This window comes from Trichosurus vulpecula, chromosome 6 (genome assembly GCF_011100635.1).
Source record: "Trichosurus vulpecula isolate mTriVul1 chromosome 6, mTriVul1.pri, whole genome shotgun sequence".
Classification (NCBI taxonomy): Eukaryota; Metazoa; Chordata; class Mammalia; order Diprotodontia; family Phalangeridae; genus Trichosurus; species Trichosurus vulpecula.
In genome coordinates, this window is record NC_050578.1 from 202,608,236 (window position 1) to 202,628,124 (window position 19,889).

The 19,889-nt window shown below is 39.4% G+C and overlaps 1 protein-coding gene across 1 annotated transcript in view; it reads right to left on the reverse strand.

Annotated features, from left to right (window-relative positions):
- C6H4orf50 (chromosome 6 C4orf50 homolog) overlaps positions 1-19,242 on the reverse strand; it is a 132,441-nt gene extending 113,199 nt beyond the window's left edge. The window contains exons 1-4 of the mRNA XM_036765076.1: positions 18,956-19,242; positions 17,199-17,337; positions 12,184-12,789; positions 1,313-1,378 (exon numbers count right to left, since the gene is read on the reverse strand). Coding sequence (XP_036620971.1) covers positions 1,313-1,378; positions 12,184-12,789; positions 17,199-17,337; positions 18,956-19,242 — 1,098 coding nt within the window. The remainder of the gene's footprint in view (positions 1-1,312; positions 1,379-12,183; positions 12,790-17,198; positions 17,338-18,955) is intronic.
- Positions 19,243-19,889: the final 647 nt, after the last annotated feature.

The following is a 19,889-nucleotide window of genomic DNA, read 5'->3' on the forward strand; positions in this document are numbered from 1 at the left end:
CTGTCTCCTAAATCCCCTGGCTTCCTTTAAGTCTCAACTAAAGTTACATCTTCTGCAATAAGTGTTTCTCAATCTCCCTTAATGCTACTACCTTCCCTCCATTGATTATCTATAATTTAGCTTGCAAATAACTTGTTTCTTCATAGTTCTTGGCATGCTGTCTTCCCCATTAGCTTTTATTTCCTTTTCTTTGTATCTCCAGTGCTTAGCACATAATAGGCATTTTTAAAATGCTTGTTAACTGACTGACTTATTGACTGACATGCTGGCAAAAGATGCAAATTGTAAGCAAGACACTGCCCCCGACTTAATGAAGCTTACAGACTAGTAAGGGGATAAGACACAAAGACAGAGAACTTTCTACATGAACCGTTCCCTTATTCTCCAAGTCAGCAATGATCCTCTTCCTTATATCTTACAAAGCACTTTGATTTACAAACCTCTAATATGCACATCATGAATTATTGATTATTTTTATATCTATGTTTATATCTTGTACCTGCACTGTGCAGAAAGTTTCAGGAGGGCAGGGACAGAGGCTTAGCGAAGATTTGAATCTTCTCCTATCATTCCACTTGGGTATCTTGTGTTTATTTTGAGGGAATTCTTTTTGGGGATTATGGGTTAGACTAGATAGCTTTTGAGGACCCTTCCAATGCTGATATTCTCTGATCTCTTTGGTCTCTGATATCTCTGACAAGGGAATCTCAGTCCCCTTATCTGATAAATAAGGATAGCAGTCACATTCTTTCCCTCCGTGAGTTGATGCTGAGGATCAAATGAAACAATATATTTTAAATTACTTCATAACTATAAATTCAATTCAGTTTGGCAAGGAATTATTAACCACTTACTATATGTCAGGCACTATACTGGGTCTTTTTTAAAAAATTTAAGGTAATACAACAGTTCCTTCCCTTACATTCCACTGAGGGGGGAAATGTGTATGTATATAAGCAAGTAGAAAAATATATTCTTAAGAGACATTTCATAGTGCTGGAATGTTGGACACTAGTAAATGGTGGAATCAGGAAAGGCTTCCTATAGGAGGCAGTACTTGAGCTAAATCTATTAACAAACACTTAATGATTAAGCCTATATTGAAAAAAGCTCTGATGAGAGTTATCATTGTGATTATACACACTTAATCTTCAGCTTCTTTGAATGAGACCCGTACACACCTCAATTAACTAACCAATCATATCTTTCTTGAATGGACAAAGGCATGCCCTGAAAGACAGAGGGGGACTCTCAGATCTTATCTAACAGTGGATACAGAATCATAACCATGTTCAAATACTCCTGTTCCTACCTGTGTCTGTGATGCTGAAGAGAACAGAACTTCAGAGTCTTTGGTTTTAGTCAAGTCTTCAGCTTCCTGAAAATTTGAAAACAAAGTGCTATGGTTATATATATTATTATTATAAAACATGGTTTTTCTGTGTTGTACACTTCAAATTTAATTTGCTATAAGAAAGATCTTTCTGAATACTTTTAGAATATGTACTATTGTTGGTACATGTGTTACTGGCTACTTATGCCCATGATGCATCTCTTTCCATTGCTCTTTGGGTCACCTACAGTTTTGCTCCCCCTGAGTGTTTTATGATTCATAGTCAGACAGCATTTCCAGGAGAATATTGGTGTTAGAAATATGGACTTCAGTGTCCAAGCAGTTTGGGGTAACAGGAAGCACTGAATGATTTATCAGCACTCTTATCCTTTCTCAATTCTGGGCACAATTCATTATCTTTCTGCAGTACAGACTGTTCATCTAGTAAGAATTGGAGACAATGGATGGCATGAATGCTGTAACAGTAACCTCAGCATATTAAAAGACCCAGGGAAAGGTGTTCAGGGCACTATCATAAAATCAGCAAGGACCTTAAAGATCACCTAGTCACTGAGTGTCAGTGCTGGAAGGGACCTTAGAAATCATCAGATGAGTATACTTTTATCTCCCTTATTTTGTAGAAACTGGAGCCTAGAGAGGAAAAGTGATTTGTTAAAAGTCACACAGTCAAGTAGTGTGACAAAGCCAAGACTCAAAGTCAGATCTCAAATCTCGATCCTATTCCCCTTCCTCTCCATCACACTGCCTTTCCTCTGTGAAACACTTATGCAAACCACAAGAAGAATCATTCAGGATGAGTGAATATAGAAGGGTTTAATCTCCATGGGAGGAGAAAGAACTCCCATTGATAAGAATACAAGTCTATCTGAGAATTTAAATAAGGAGGCAAATATGCCAAGAAAATTCCAATAACACTATGTCAACTTTGTGAGAGTTACACATCTTGAAGGACATTCTATCTACAATCTCCATACACGTATACAGGTGGTCTGCCATGTCTGAAATGCATTCATTCTCCTCATCTGCCTCTTGAAATCCCTAGATTCCTTCAAGACACAGCACAGGTGCCACTTCCTACAAAGATCTTCCCTGACTCCCCAGCTGTCATTAGTAATAATCACTGATATTTATAAAGTACCTTATACTATAAAAGATCTTAGTGAGTGTTTAAGCTTTTTTAGTAGTTTGTTGCTTTTGTTTTTCGGTCACTTCAGTAATGTCTGACTCTTTGGGATTCACCTTTGGATTTTTTGGGGGCAAAGTTGATGGGCTGGTTTGCAATTTCCTTTTCCAGCTCATTTTACAGAGGAGGAATTGAAGCAAACAGGGTTAAGTGACCCGCTCAGGGTCACACACTTACTAAGTGTCTGAAGCTGGATTTGAACTCAGTATCCCCAGTGTCTCACATAATACTTTGCACTTATTATTTAACTGACTCTTGTTGAATTGAGTTAAATTGAATATCATAATTTCTGGTAAATATGAATATCCCTGCGGAGAAAAATAATGAATAATGATGTGGGAAGAGAGTTGGGCTAAGATGCTCCAGGTAGGAACAAATCCCAAATTTTACATAGCTCAGGTGCAATATGGTCCCTTCTCTTTTCCAGGGGCCTCAAACTTGGGCCCCCAAACTCCTAAGTAAGGCCAGAAACAGATTAAAATTTAAATGGGAAATGTTTAAGAAATAAATAAAAATACAATACAAAGTCAAATAGATTCAATGCCATATAATAATATTTTTTAAAAATACAAATAGTGTTAATTTGAAGCTTTCTAAATCAATATGTGACAGAATCCATCTTCTATTTGAATTTGATGCTACTGATTTAGACTATTCCCAAAGGATGGGAAATGCTATAACAATCTATTACTGACCAATCTATTATTATTGCTATCATTTATTTTCTCTTACAAAATAAATTTTAGTTATAACTTCTGTTTTTACAAAACAAGGGAGAGAACACTAAACCTAGAGTCAGAAGGATTTAAGATCAAATCCACCAATGAATACTTGCTAGCTGTGTGACCCCGGGCAAGCCACTTAACCCGTCTGCCTCAGTTTTCTTATCTGTGAAATGGGGATAAAATAGATCCTGGAGTTGTTATGAATATGAAATGACATAACATTTGTAAAGCACTTTGCAAAGTGACTATATAAATGATGTCATTATTATCATTACATCATCTAAGATCATCCCTTTGCCCCTTCCCCATGGCCATTCCTCATAAAGAAGACTTTTTAAAAAAGTACAAAGAGAAAAAAAAATTAGAATGTTCCAAATCTGTAGATATTTCACTTCTTTAAAGGAGTAGGAGGACTTGTCTTTTTCTGTATCTTCTTTGGATTCAAGCTTCTTTGTTATAATTTCACTTTGTTTCAACTGTTTTATGGTGACTGTTCTTTCCCTTTACGTCATCATAGTCATCGTTTTCTTTGCCCTACTTCATTTTACATCAGTCTATGTAAATCTTTCCATGTTCTTCTGAATTAATCACATTTACTATTTCTTACAGCACAGTAGTATTGCATTACATTAACGTAGCACAATCTATTTAGCCATTCCCCACTTGACAGACATCTACTTGGTTTTCAGTTCTTTGTTCCCATAAGAAATATGGCTATAAATATTTTTCTGCATATGGAACAGTTTTATTTTTGTCACTGACCTTCCTGGGGTCTATGCCATTGGTTTGCAATAGTCTGTTTACAGAAAGCTCAACTACAATTGCTAATAGACAGAAGGCATGTCAGAAAGAAAAAGGGACTGGCCTGGACCTGTGATTTTATTGGTAGAGGGAACTCCCAGGTGAGGATATTCCATCTATCTGTGCTGATTAGCACATTTTCTGCAACCTACAGTCCCAGTACATGAGTTCTTAACCTATTCTATGTCATAAGCCCCTTTGGTAGCTCCACTGTCAGAATAATCTTTTAGTTTAGTTAGTAAGGAATTTTTTTCCCATCCAAGTTTACTTACCCCCTGAATACTAAGAACTCTCATCTTAGAGTTGACTAGAGCATTGGGTGGTTAAGTGACTTGCCCAGGGCCACAGAGCCAGTCTGTGATAGAAGTAGGCCTTGAACCCAGTTCTTCTTGACTTCAAAGCTATCTCCCTGTCCAGTAGACCACGCTGCCTCTCCAGAGAGAAACAGAAAAGGCAACTCTAAAATCCCTATATGTATACATGTAGTAGTAGTAGTAGTAGTAGCAGCAGCAGCAACAGTAGTACTAGTAGCAGTAGAGGTGGTAGTGGTACTAGTGTTAATGGTAGTAGTAGCAGCGGTGGTGGTAGTGTTAGTAGCAGTAGTGGGAGGAGGAGGAGGAGGAAAAGTGGCAGCTAACATTTATATAGCACCTACTATATGTGAGGCACCATGTTTAGTACTTTACAAATGTTATCTCATTTGGTCCCCCCAACAACCCTGGGAAGGGGGAGATAGATGTATTATTATGTCCATTTTTCAGATGAGGAAACTGAGGCAAATAGTAGTTAATTGACTTCCCCAGAGTCACACTGCTAGTAAATATCTGAGGTCAAATATGAACTCAAGTCTTCCTGATTCTAAGCTCAGTGTTCTATCCGCTGTTCCACCTACCTCCACAGACATGACTACTTAGGGTGGGTCTAACAATGTGCACTTCTCTTTCCCCTTTGAAATGAATTTAATCCAATGTCTCCATATGTGTATTTAGTTTAATAAAGTTCCTTCCCACTTGTTTCCAAGGGTTAAATGACAGCTCGGCTATCCAGCAGACATTGGGGGAATCAAGAATATACTTCTAATCTTATAGTTCCTTGAGTGTTTTGACATGCTGTATTGGATGGCTCCCTATTAAAAGAAATCTACCACTCTCTCACTCCTATCACTGACTCACTCCTCTCCACCACGAGGCGACAGCTTCCCTGTGATTTGAACCCAGGCTACCTTCCAGTGCAGGTTTGCCTTTGCATTGGTCCTGCCAGTGAAGTTGTCTCTTCTCTTTATCAAGCTCATGGTGACATTGATTTGGCATCTATTATTTGACTAAATACCTGAACCAGTTATCAGCTTCTGTAGTTCCCCACCCCCACATTTGGCCAGACTCTTGGTAATGAAGCCTGATAGGAAATCTGGCATCATCTGAGGGCTTGGCAGTTCCCTAGCAGTCCCTGCTAATGACTCAAGGTACCCTCTGCAAATGGCAGAGTTCTGACAGTAATTATTTTGAATTCTAAGGACTTTCTAAAGCAAAGAATCATGGTTCCTTTCTTGATTTAGTAATCTCATAGGCTAGCATCTTAATTTTAAAAGGTACTAGGCATGTAATCACATTCTCAGGTTCATAGAAAATTAATACTAGAAGCAACTTAGAGCTAGAAGGAACCTTAAAACATAGAACATTGCAGCTGCAAAGGGACCTCAAGGCTCAGCTAGTTTAGTTCTCTCATTTTACAGATGAGGATACTGGAGTCAAGAGTATGGAAGTGGTTTATTCCAGGCCACACAGGGAGTTAATGGCATAACCTTGACCAATGCTGCCATACAGAAGGATCTCTACAAGCTGCATATTGATTTAGTTTTAAGCTGTAATGTTATCCATGTCTTACTGTATTTTTATTTATTTTGTTAAGTATTTCCCAATTACATTGTAATCTGGTTGAGCCACACTCATGAGTGTTGTAGTCACGCTCATGTGACCCTTTGGTCCTCTGTTGGACAGACATTGTTGAGCAGCCAGGTTGCACAGTGGATAGAGCACAAGGCCTGAAGTCAGGAAGTCTCATCTTTGCGAATTCAAATCTGGCTTCAGACACCAGTTGCGTGCCCTTGGGTAAGTCACTTAACCCTATTTGCCTCAGTTTCCTCAACTGTAAAGTGAGCCGGAAAAGGAAATGCAAACTACTCTAGTATATTTGCCAAGAAAACCCTAAATTGGATTATAAAGAGTCAGACATGACTGAAAAATGACCAAACAACAACAAAACAACTCAGGCCTCTTGACTTCTTATACTACACACTTTTTACTGCATCACATCACACATAATTCTCTTTTCTATCATGTTTATACAACTTAATAATGTCTCAATACCCAACATTGCCATTTTCAAAGTCACTACTCTTTGTTAGAGAGAGTTAGCAAGTGGATGCAAGGGCTTTGTATAGGGAAAGAAGTACAGCTAGATAGACACTCTTTGGAGTTGACTAGAAACATGAAGATTCCTCCTCTTGCCACTAGGTGGCTCTCTAGTAACACTAAATGAGCAAAGTGCTTTCATAATGAGAGTGATCAGGCTAAAAAGAGGTTTTGTTCTTGGAATGTACAAAGCATTTCTCTTTGGCACTAGGATCCAATCAATCAATGAGTAATCGTATATTTTTGGCAATTGTACATTATGTACATGTATATATAATGCATTGCATCTTCCGTCTCATAGGACAATATCCTAGCAATTAGGGCTTTCCAGGATTGAAACCTAAAGAGTTCATGGGCTCCCCTTCAATCTTCTAGCAGAAACTGGCTGGGCATGTTCTAGGTGGGGTTACTTTTTGTGTTTGTGTTGGATTAGATGGCCTCTAAGTTTCCTTCCAGCTCTGGAAATTATCTGATTCTTTGTATCTACTAGACAAGGAGCGGGGAGGCCACATGTGGCCTCGAAGCCCCAGGTTTCCTACCCCTCTACTAGACTATTGTTACACCAGTACCCTCCTATTCCATGGTACCACTAAATCTTGGAGAATGGAGATCCAAGCTACTCCCACCCTCCTCAGCTACTCCTCTGTCAATGAGAGCTGGAGGTTGAAGCTTACTGCTAGTGTAGGAGAGAGAGCACTGGTACTTCTCTCTATCTTCTTTCCCACTTCTAACACCAAAGGAGGAAGCACGTCTCCTGAGTCTTGATCCAACACACTTTCCGCCATACTGTAAGATTCTAGATAAAGAGCTTGAAGAAACTAATGAGGACATTCAACCCAATCCCCTCCTTTTATCAATAAGGACAGTGACTTACCCAAGGTCACACAGCTTTCATTTGGCAGAGCTGGGATTTGGACTCAAGTCAGCTAGAGCGGATAGATTGTCAGGCCTGGAGTCAGAAAGATTCATCTTCCTGAGTTCAAATCTGGCCTCAGACACTTACTAGCTGCATGACCCTGCGCAAGTCACTTAACCCTGTTTCTGTCAGTTTCCTCATGTATAAAATGATCTGGAGAAGGAAATGGCAAACCATTCAGTATCTTTGCCACAAAAACCCCAAAAGGGATCACAAAGTATCAGACAAGACTGAAAAAACTGAACAACATCTTACTACAAATCCTTATCCCAGAGTTCCCTATATACAGGAAACCACAGATCCAGCACCAATCCCTATAGTTAAGTCAAGCTTAATTGTTGATTTAAAAAAAACTAATTTGATTATGTTTTAGTTTGTTTATTTTTTTGGACAAATTAGAATTATATATTTTATGATTGACTTGTTAATAAAACAGGAAAATAAAATTCTCAAGGTGGCCGCCCTGATGAAATATGCTGTGCTGGCCTATGACCTTTATCACATTTCAGCCGGCAGGACCAGAGCAAAACTGTATTATTTATAATACAATGCTAAACAATAAATATTTATTAAGCACCCACTGTGTACAGAGCACTCTGCTAGGGGAGATGTAAAGCTTAGATAAGACAGTCTCTGCCCTCATGGAACTCATAGTTTAGTAGAAGGACAGGAAAGCAGCAAGTATATATAATTGTAATGGGCAAAATTTGATAAGTGTCTTAAGAGTACACAACAAGTGACAGCTGAGTTCACTTCCCTCCTGTGCCCCTGTAGCTTTAAATTGTTCACTGTCCTTCTCAACCTGAATTTCCCCATCCCCACTGCAGAATCTAGAACTATGCTGGGACCTCTTCCTTTCCTCCTGCAGCTAAGTTACTCTTCCTGTGTTCTATTCCCCAGGATCCTGCTCTCTTTTGAGTGACAATGAATAGTTATCAGTTAAAAATCAGATAAACTAACGTTTATCAATGTGTTTGAAAATTGACTCTCCTGGTAACTGGAAGGAGTAGTTGGGGGCAGAGTACACTACCAGGAGAAATAGGGGATGGAATCCAAGGTGCATCATGGGATAGGGATGAGCAGAGCAAACGTACATAGGCTGAGTCAATGGGTCAAATATGGATAGGAAATATGGATAAAAGGTACTAAATAACACAGACCAAAATTGCTTTTGTTGCCCATCTGACCAAGCACCTGCACATCTCTCAGCCTCTGTCCCAAGCCTACTTTCTGGTTTTATTGGCTAAGCTACCCCACCACCTTCTTTTGCAGGCATGTGGCTACATGGTTGTCTCCACAGTTGCCCTGTCCTCTATGGGATCAGCATGTATGTTATGATTTTTCCTTGAAAGGGTAATAGTTGGAAGTAAAGGCATACTATGAGAGAATTATTACTCCTCACAAAATTTTTTTGGAATCCCTTCCCCAGCAGCAATTCTCAACTTCTGATTGTCTTTCAACGTCGCTTATAATCTATTCAAAGACACACAATCAACTCTCATCTCCCTACTCACCATCTGACCTCATACAGTACTGTCATTTGCCCAGCACACTTATCATGCCATATCCTATGTTGTAGCATTTTGTGTGCATCAAGGCCATGACCCTTCTAGACAATGAACTCTATGAGGAAAGATCACATTAGCTAAACTCATAGCTACCCCAATACACAGTAGGAGATTAATAAAATTTCTGTTCAGGTGACTTGCCATAACCCCATCTCACAAAAGATTACACAGGCAAACACTTTGCAAACCTTAAAGCACCATGTAAATCTTGTCGCTGTTGCTAGTATTATTACATGATTATTTTTGATTGTAAGCTGCTTGAGGGCAAGGGGCTGTGTCCTATCAATATTTTCTAAGAATATTTGATTTTGAGTTTCAAATCTGCCCCTTATAAACTGTATCACCTTGGGTGACTCACTTAACCTCATGGCTATATCAAGTATCATATGGCAGCTGAAAAAGCTAAGATGATCTTGGGATAAATCAACAGAAAATGGTGAGAAGAAGAAGGAGAAGAAGGAGAAGAAGAAGAAGAAGAAGAAGAAGAAGAAGAAGAAGAAGAAGAAGAAGAAGAAGAAGAAGAAGAAGAAGAAGAAGAAGAAGAAGAAGAAGAAGAAGAAGAAGAAGAAGAGGAGGAGGAGGAGGAGGAGGAGGAGAGCAACAACTGTCATGTATATAGCACTTCAAGGTTTTCAAAACACTTTACACATATTATCTCATTTTATTCTCACAACAATCTTGGGAGGTAGGTTGTATTATCACCCCCATTTTACAGATGAATAAACTGAAAGCAAACAGAGGTTGAGTGGCAGGTCACATAGATAAAGAAATGCCTGAGGCTGGATTTAAACTTAAGTTCTTCCTTATCCAGGCTCAGGGTTCTATTCACTGTACCACCTGCCTCCTAGGTCAAATGAAAGAGGTGACATTTCTATTGTCCTCTGTCCCATACCTTATCACATCTGGAGTACTGTGATCAGTTTCTGATGCAGGAAGGAAAGTGATCAGCAAGCCCAGAGGATGGCAGCCAGGCTGGGGATTTGAGACCCTGTCATGAGGACCAGTCAAAGTACTGAGGATATTTAACTTTGAGAAGTCCAGGCTTCAGAGTGACGGGATAACTTCCTTAAAGGATTTAAAAGATTGTCATGTTCAGGCTAGACATGTAGTGAGGACTGATGGATAGAGTCATTTTCCTTAGTCCCAGTCTATGACTCAGACCAAGAGATGGAAATAATAAGGAAGACTGTTTATGACTTAGTACAAGGAACTTAGTACAAGTAACAAAAAGTCCCCAAATGGCTTATCTCAGTTAGTACACAGTTTCCACAAACTTGAGTTCTTAAAGACCAGGTGATCATTTTTCAGAGATACTCTAGAAAAGTAGGGGTTGACCTGGATGTCCTCTGGAATCCCTTCTGGAGACCCATGAACAGGTTCCATGATTCTATTCATAATAAAATGTGGGAAATGTCATCTGCCCTCTATGCTTCACATGGTTATTGGATAAATCACAATATTTAAATCTGAAGGGGGTGTTAAAGGTAATTTACTCCAATTCCTTACATAAGGAACTTGAAGCACCAAAAGGTTAAGTGATTTTCAAAGTTCATACAGGTAATAAGTGGCAGAACTAGGAATGAAACTCAGATCCTTTTACTCCAAATTATTTTTTGCTACATCATGCTGCAAAATAGATAATTTATATTAAGTGCTTTATAACTATAAACTTCTAAATAGGGCAAGATTTGATAATATAATGAAAATACCTATAATCATAATTATTATCCTGCTAAAGTCCATTTTCAATGTCTTATTATTGTGAGCAGGTGACACTTGGCTCTCAAAAGCGATGCCAGTAGAAAGCAAGCTATTATAGGTTCTACCATTTTGGAGAAGTCCAATCATGCAGGTGTCATGTTAGACTAGATGTTTGGTATCCAAGTGAATGTCTTGTCATATTTAGAGATGTCCATCAACAGATTGGCTACAGTATGATGAATTTTTCAGCATATCAACTCTCCAAGACAATCTTCTATGGCACAGGAGCTCTGATCTGTCTTGGTACAAGGGGCAACCAGTTAGTCAATAAATATTGGTTAAGAGGCTAATTTGTGCCAAGCACTGAACTAAGGCCTGGGGACACAAAGAAAGGGGGAAGGCAGTTCTACTTTTAAGGAGCTCACAGTCTAATGGGAAAGACAACATGCAAATAACTATGTACAAATAAGCTATATACATGATAACTTCCATAAGCCCTAGAAGTATTATTGACTTTTAGTGATAGTTACATAGCCTACTCAAGTCTTCTCAGGCTGATCTACACTTTCCAGTATTTTTTATTTCGGTTCTTTCCCTTTCTCTCAATTACTATCACTAAATTCCACCAATTTCTCAAAACCCTACCCACTGTCCAAGGTCCTGCACAAATACCAGTTCCTCCTCTGGAAAAGCTCCCCTAAAAAGCCACTAAGCCCCCTTTCCTCTGACTTCTTAAGAGTACTTACAGTTTGCCCCACATAATCCAGCAGGCAGTTTCATATGGCATCATGTTTTTTGTTTCACATATGCCCACATTTGGCATAGTGGATAGAGTGCCTCACTTGGAGTAAGGAAGACCTAGGTTGGAGCCCTACAGCAGATGCTTAATAGCTGTGTGACTGCATGAGCTACAGCCTTATTAAGCCTGAGTTTTATCATCTATAGAATGGGACAATAATAGTACCTGCCCTATAAGGTTGTTATAAAGCTCATCATAAGCTTAAAGTATTATATAAATAGTAGGTATTATCATTTATTTTTATTTTTGTTGTCATTATTCCCCCCAACTAAGCTTTTAGCTCCAAGAGAGCAGGGGCCATGTCACATATCCTGGGCAGCTAGGTGACATAGTGGATAAAGCACCAGGCCTAGAGTCAGGAAGACCTACATTCAAATCTGGTTTCAGACGTTTATTAGCTGCATGATTCTGCGAAAGTCACTTAACCTCTGCCTGCCTCAGTTTCTTGAACCAGAAATGCAGACAATAAGAACACCTACCTCTCAGATTAAGGATCAAATGAAATAATAGCTGTTTTTAGCACAGTCTCTGGCACATAGTAGGTACTTAATAAATGCTTATTCCCTTCCCTCAAACAACACCTTGCATAGAACTATGACTTCCCAATACATGAGTGTAAAAAAAGGCTCTAAGTAAACAAATACATGCTCACATCCTGTATTTTCTTCATTTACCAAGTTGGCACTGTCCTTGGGGGGTGTGCCATATTTGGTCTCATTTATTACCTTGGCTCCTAGATCATCTTGCAGGCTGTTATTTTGCTCTTTGAGCTCTTCCCTTGGCAGCTCTGGCCCCAGAGCTCGGAAATCCTCCAGCTTGTTCACGAGCAGGTGGAGCACGGTGTCCCGGTGCTCTTGGAGTTGGCGTAGGATTTCCTCCTTCTCTTGGTTGTTGCTCTCCTCCTTAGCAAGCAGTGCCATTAGGCTCTGTTGTAGAGAGGCCAGTTGTCTCCGAGCCTGAAGCTCACCCACTTCTAAGAAAGCCCGGAGCTCAGCCAGATCTTCCCCAATGCACCAAGGCTGTGATCTGCTTGTTTCCAATGGGTTCTCTAATTGGGAATCCAAGCCGTGGCTCCCCCCTGCCTCAAGCTCCGCCATCAGGGAAGCTGTGGCCTCCCGGAGGTGTTGGGCTTCCTCCTCCAGTCGAAGCACCTGGCCCTTGAGGAAGCCTTCCTGCTCTCTCACCACAGCCATTTGCTGCCTTTGGTTCTGCTTATAGTGTTCAAAGGATGTAAGGAGGCTCTGCAGTTCTTCATCTTTCCTGTGCAACTGGTCCTGAAACTTCTGAAGTTTTTCTCTTTGTACCCTGCGAGCTCTTTCAGTTTCTTCTACCTGCAAAAAATAATAACATTAACAGCGGCTCACATCTACAAAGCACTTTTCTCATAACAACCTGGTAAGCTTAGACAGATCAGACATTACTATTTCTATTTTACAGAGGAAGAAAGTAAGGGGGCAAAACATTCAGTGATTTACCTAAGGTTATGCAGTTAATTATGGTTAGATGTGAGATTTGAACCTAGGCCACAGATTGTCCGAGTTGGAAGAAACTTTGTTGGTAGACATTTCAATCATGTCTGACTCCATCTTGTCAAAGATACTGGACTGGTTTTCTGTGTCCTTCCCCAGCTCTTCATAGATGAGGAAACTGAGGCAAACAGGGTTAAGTTATTGCCCAGGATCACACAGCTAATAAGTGTCTGAGGCTGGATTTAAACTCAGATCTTACTGTCTCCAGGCCTGGCACTCTATCCACTATGCCACCTATCTGCCCTAGAAAAAAAACTTTATAAATCATTAATTCTGACAATAATTCCTTCTGAAACATTACTAATAAGCAGTCCTATGATCTTTATTAAAGACTACCAGTGATGAGAAACCATCAGTTTCCCATTTGGGAATACTTCTATACTTGTTAGAAAGTTTTTTCCCTTTACATTGAACAGAAATCTGACTCTGAAACTTGCAACTATTACTCCTGGTTCATTAAGTCTTCTAATGCCAGAGAGAATAAGTCTAATCACTCTCTTCCTCTCTAGGCTCCCTTTCTGACTCTCAGTGCTTCAATGGGGTATGACTGCTTGTAGAGTAGAGAGTACTTTGTCCCAAGCTTTAGTGGCTGTGCTGCTGTTTTTAGAGCTACTTTTACACAGTAACCTAGAAATTCTCTACGCACATGGGGCCTTTTCAACTTGTAATATGTCTCCGCTTCTCTGGCCTCCTTCTCCCATTGGTGAGCTCTTCTCAAGGCTTCCCTTCTGGGAATAGACTCAGACTAGCCATGTTTCAGTCCCTTTCAACTTTGCCTCTGGATTTTAGAACTTTGTCCCCTGCTCCTGTGCTGGTACCTTCCCAATTGTGACCCCCTTCCAGTTTCCTTTTGTATGCTGTTCTCCTCCACTAGAAAGTAAGCTCCATCAGAGCAGGGACTGTATTGTTGCTTGTATTTGTATACCTAGAGTTTAGCACAGTTTCTGGCACATAGTATATGCTTAATAAATGCTTTGTTGCATTCCCTCTTCCCCACAACAGCTCTTCAAATACACTGAAGACAGCTGTCTTCTGACTCCAAATTTACTATTCTCTACTTTAAGCCAGCAATATTCAAAATGTATTCCATGGTCTGATCCCAAGGATAGGGTAATTAACCTATCAGAAGATGAGAAGATGGGTCACATCCGACTTTCATCACAATAGCCAGTTGTCCAACCCTTATCCCTGACCCAAACTCCCACTCTCCATCATTTCTGTCCATGGTGCAAGTTCCCAACCTCCCATCTTCTGAGTCAAGCTTTGGTTCCTCTGGGTAGCTACACCCTAATCACTACATTAACACCCACAGCAGCAAACACACAGCTGACACTGGGATAACCCACTGCTGTCTTCACGGTGCAGAATCCTCTCTCCTCTCAGAAGGCAGACTCTGGGGCCATGAACCGTTATCCTCCCTTTTCATTTGGATGGGACTGAGAGAACTGCATGATATCAACAGCCATGGATAGGTTCTCACATTACCTTTTCCCTGAAACTGACCCCTCTTCTAAACTTCCCTATTACTGTCAAGGATATTGCTATCCTTCCATTTACCCACATTCATAACCTTGGTGGCATCTTTGACTCTTCACTCTCCCTCACATTAGGTATCCAGTCAATAAACCTTGCTGTTTCTATCTTCACAATGTCTCTCCCACCTGTTCCCTTTGCTCTACTCACAGTTATCACTCTCATTCTGACCCTCATCATCTCTTACCTACACTATGGCCATAGCCTACTACTCGGTCTCTTTTCTTCATATCATTCCCTCCCCAAACCTTTCTCCACACAGCTCCCAGAAGGATTTTCCTAAAGCACCAGTCTGATCTTGTTACTCTCCTATTCAATAAACACTAATGACTTCCCGACGATTCTAGGATAAAATATTATTTCATCCTTTTTATCATTCACTACACCTTTGTAAATTTCCATTTTGTTTTTGTCATGTACACTATTAGTACAATAGTACATGAATATAGTTTATAAATAAGCAAATATTTGCACATTATCTTCATGTGCCCATTTTCTGTTTTAATGATAGGGTAATGGGGTGAAATAAAAATATTAGAGACCACTGCTCTAAACTATAGATTCTATAAACTTGTATTAAATAGCTAGTTCCCAGTCACACAGTAAGTCATGGAAGCAAAATGCCAACTCATATCTTCTGGTTTCTCCCATAAGTAGAAAGTTAGTAAAAGATATTACCAAATTGAGTGAGGTCTATGATCCACCAAGCCCCAGTTAGAGCTATAGAATTATGTTTCTTTTTTCCTTAATAGTATTTTATTTTTTCCAATTACATGTAAAGAGAGTTTTAAACATTCATTTTTATAAGATTTTGAGTTCCAATTTTTTCTCCCTCCCTTTCTGCCCCTCCCCCCCCCAAGATGGCAAACAATCTGATATAGGCTATACATGTACACTCATATTAAACATATTTCTGCATTAGTCATGTTGTGAAATAAGACCAGAACACAAGTGAAAACCCATGAGAAAGAAAAAATAAAAGAAGAGAAAATAGTATGCTTTGATCTACATTCAGACTCCATAGCTCTTTCTCTGGATGTGGAGAGCATATTCCACCACGAGTCTTTTGGAATTGTCTTAGATCATTGTATTGCTGAGAAGAGCAAAGTCTCAAAGTTGGTCATCGCACAATGTTAGAGTTACTATGTACAATGTTCTCCTGGTTCTGCTCACTTCACTCAGTATCAGTATAGAACTATATTTCACTGGGAATGAAGTAGCTGAAATACCAGTCACAGAGGTGTTGCCATGATTTTATTAGAATTCAATTTTTAAAACTTACTAACCATAACTTTAATCTACTTTCTGTTTCACAATTTTATCACAATTATATAATATGATTTAAATAAAATTAGCTGACTTAAAACTTCCATTTATGAGGACTTTAGCTACATAATAATAACAATGTGGTTCTTCTGTATTAATATTCCATGTTTATGGATGAAATGTTATTACATCTACTATCTCCAGTTTCCATTTACTTGACAGAATGCCAAAGCTGAAAATAATCTCATAATATAATATACATGGAAGAGGCCTTAGAACATGGAATAGCATAGCTAGAAAGGTCTCTGGAATATGGAGCATGAACATCATAACTAGAAGAGACTTGTTACAACTGGAAGAGAATGAGTTGGAAGGGACCTTAGAACAAAGATCATAGAAAGTCAACAGCCTTGGAACAGAAAATGTTAGACCTAGAAAGGACTTTAGAAAGAATGTTAAATTGGGAAGGGGCCTTGAGACAAAACATGTCATGTCAGAGCTGGAAGGGATCTTAGAATGTAAAGCATTAGACCTGGAAGAGGCCTCAGAACATAGAATGTGGGGTCTCTGAACATTGAGAACGTCCAATATGGAATGTTACTCCAAAAATGATCTCAGTACGTAGACTTCTACAGTTTAGAGGAATCTTAGAACTTACAATGTCCAGTTTGGAAGAGAATTTAGAACACAGAAAATAGAATGATAGAACTGAAAGGGACCTAAGAACACTTGCTTAAGATCATGCATGGGGCAGTTAGATGGTGCAATGAAGAGAGTACCAGCCCTGGAGTCGGGAGGACCTGAGTTCAAATCAGACCTCAGATACTTAACATTTACTAGCTGTGTTACCTTAGGCAAGTCACTTAATCCCAAATGCCTCGCCTTCCCCCCTCAAAAAAAGATCATGCAGGTTGAACCCAGTTTTTCTAACTTCAAATCCAGTGCTCTTTCCATTAACCATGCTTCCTCCCATCTCACAGAAGATGTTAGATCAAGAAAGAGTGGTCATCTATTCTAACTCTTTCATTTTATAAATGAGAGAATTGTGACTTACACAGGTACACTGAATTTGGCATCAAATGACTTGGGTTCAAATCTTTGCTCTACCACACACTGCCTGTGTGATCCTGGGTAAGTCATCTCATTTATATGGTCCTCAGTTTCCTCATCGGTAACATGAGGAGAGTTGGACCAGATAGCGCCTGATCCATTCCAGCTCTAAATCCCTGATTCTACAGTCTATCAAATTATAGATCCAAGATCAAATAAATAGAGTTGAGGCAGGAGCCCAGGTCTCCTGATTCCCAGGTCATGACTTTTCCACTGCACCAAGCTATACCTTTTTTTTTTACAAGTGCCTTCTGTTAAATTTCCAGGTAACATAAACATAAATAGAAAGAGTGAGAAGTTACCAGATCTGTCAGTTCTTCCTGAATCTCCTCAAGTTTCTCTTTAGCTTGAAGATAGGCATTTTCTTCTTGGTACATTTGAGCGTTCAGCTGACCTACCCTTTGAAGAAGCTTCTGCTCTGACCACTCCAGCTCTTCAATCCTATAGCATTTGAAGTGATGAATATTTGATGAGTTGCTTTTATCAGTGTTTTGTAATGTGGCCTAATAGTTTCACTGAACCATTTTCTGATGCTGCCATTTTCTTCCCTCAGTGCCTGTTCTCTCACTCAAGATTATCTCAAATCACTCTACCAGAATTTTATACATCCCAAACTCATCACTCACAAATTTCCTCTATTTTCTTTTAATTTTAATTTTCTTTTAATTTATTTACTTTCATATAATAAACACTTTTGTCTCATCTAGAGGCTGAGTCCTACTTTCTTAGTCTGGCAAGAATCTACAAGACTCAGTCCACAAGAGCAACACAACAGGCTCTCTGAAGCTAGAGGAATGATGTGAATGGAGCCAAAGTCTTCCTTCCCTAAACCTACAGAGAGCTTCTCTCTTTGATGGGTGATGCCATCCCAGCCACTCATTGGTGGGCCAGAGAATCAGGCAGCCAGGATTTCAGTTTCTGTGACACAGTTAATAATAAAAAGGCAAGACCAGCATCTCATTGTTTTTAGACCAAACTGCTTAGTTGTCTTCATTGTCATCATCATCACCACTACTACTCGCATTTATATAGTGCTTTGAGGTTAGCAAAGCCTTATATATGTTATTTCATCTGGTCCTCACAACAGTGGTGAATTGAAAAAGATTAAGTGATTTGCCCAAGGGCACTAAGTCAGTGAGAGAAGATCAAACCTGAGTCTTCTTGACTCCAGATCTGGTGCTTTCAAAGTCCAGAGGCAGTTGGTGGCATAGTGGAGAGAATGCCAAGCCAGGAGTCAGGAAAACTTGAGTTCAAATCCAGATGCCCACACTTACCAGTATGAATGACACTGGACAAGACAATTAACCTCTGTCTGTCTCAGTTTCCTCAATGGTAAAATGGTGATAATAATAGCACCAACCTCACAGATTTGTGAGGATAGAATGAGACAATACTTGTAAAAGATGCTTAGCCCAGTGCTTGACACATAGTAGGCATGATATACATGCGTATTCCCTTTTCTTCCCTTCACTCTACCTGCTACACAAAGCTTCCTCCCAGTGAGGTAAGGGGACAACATGGTATACTACAAAGAACATAGGATGAGAATCAGATGACCTGGGTTATAATCTCAGTTCTGCCACTAACTCATTGTGTGCCCATGAATAAATTTCCTCACCTGCACAATGATAAAATTAGATGATCTCTAATGTTCCTTTTAACCCTAACACTCTATGTTCTAATATCCCTTCCTAATCTTACATTCCACTTGCTATGTTCCAAGGTCCCTTCCAGCTCTAACATTTTAAGTTCTAAGCTTTTTTTCAGTTTTCACATTCAATATTCAGGATTGAATGACTTTGGCTCTGAAAATCTATGAATCTATACATCCCAAACCATCTTCTGGTCACTGTATAGCATTCCCATTTTGAATTTCTTCTCTACAATGTATGAGAGTATTCACATCATCTATGTTTCTCTATGTATCTTAAAATTAACTTTCAGACACAGTCTCTGTACTGAATACATATACCAGTTGATTTACTGTGAAGTTACATACAACAAGCTCCTGATGCTTTTTGGTTAAATTTCTAAAAACAAATTGAAATAGCATGTTTACCTGTTTCTAAGCCGGGACTCTGACCTCACATGCTTCTCAACAGCTGTTCTCAGCCTTTGCTCTGAGGTTTCTAGCTGTTTTCTAAGATTTCCAGCATCTTCTTCACTGCTCTTTGCTTCTTCTTCAGAAAGACCACCATGTGCATCATCAGCATCTTCTGCTTCCTGGAAGACCCAGGAAGTGTCAATTTTAACATTAAGATTCATACTGTCAAATTTGTCTTCAGTTGGTGGTTTGACATGATAATGGAACTTTCTTTCCTTCCCTCCATGAGCTGAAGCATCCATCCCAGCAATAATCCTTGGGTCCAAATTCAGTGCAATATCCAGGGAATTCCCAACATTTTTTTTCCCTTAAAGATCGCTTGGTATCTTCTCCAAACTCTCAGTTAGTTCTTTGTTGACTCTTTGTTGACTGAAATAGCATGTTGAATATTTATGAGTGAACTTACGTTTCATTGAGCAAAAGCCATAAAATATGAATGAAGGCCTCTCACTTTACAGCACAATTGTTTACAGCAAAAGTCACTAAAAGCAACAGTCAGAAGGAATGACACCCTAGACTGCAAACTGAATGACCTAGTAAATGCAGAAGGGGAAAAACCCAACATTCTCAGTTTATACAGGATAGTTGTTTTGTTTTGTTTTGTTTTGTTTTTTTAATCTTTCAACAGAGAGCAATAATATCCCATAGTTATAAAAAATCACAAATCACATCTACGGAGTGCTTTATGCTTTGTAACAAGAAGAATCATACCTCAGATTTATAGATGGCCTTAAGTGCTACAAGGGACTCTCTCCACAACAGCCCTTTAAGGGAGGTACTGAAAATAATATTAGTCCCATTTTATCGATGAAGAAACTGAGTCTGACAGAAAGAGATTTATCCACTGATTCCAAAGCCAGGCACACTTTCAAATATACCATGATGCCTC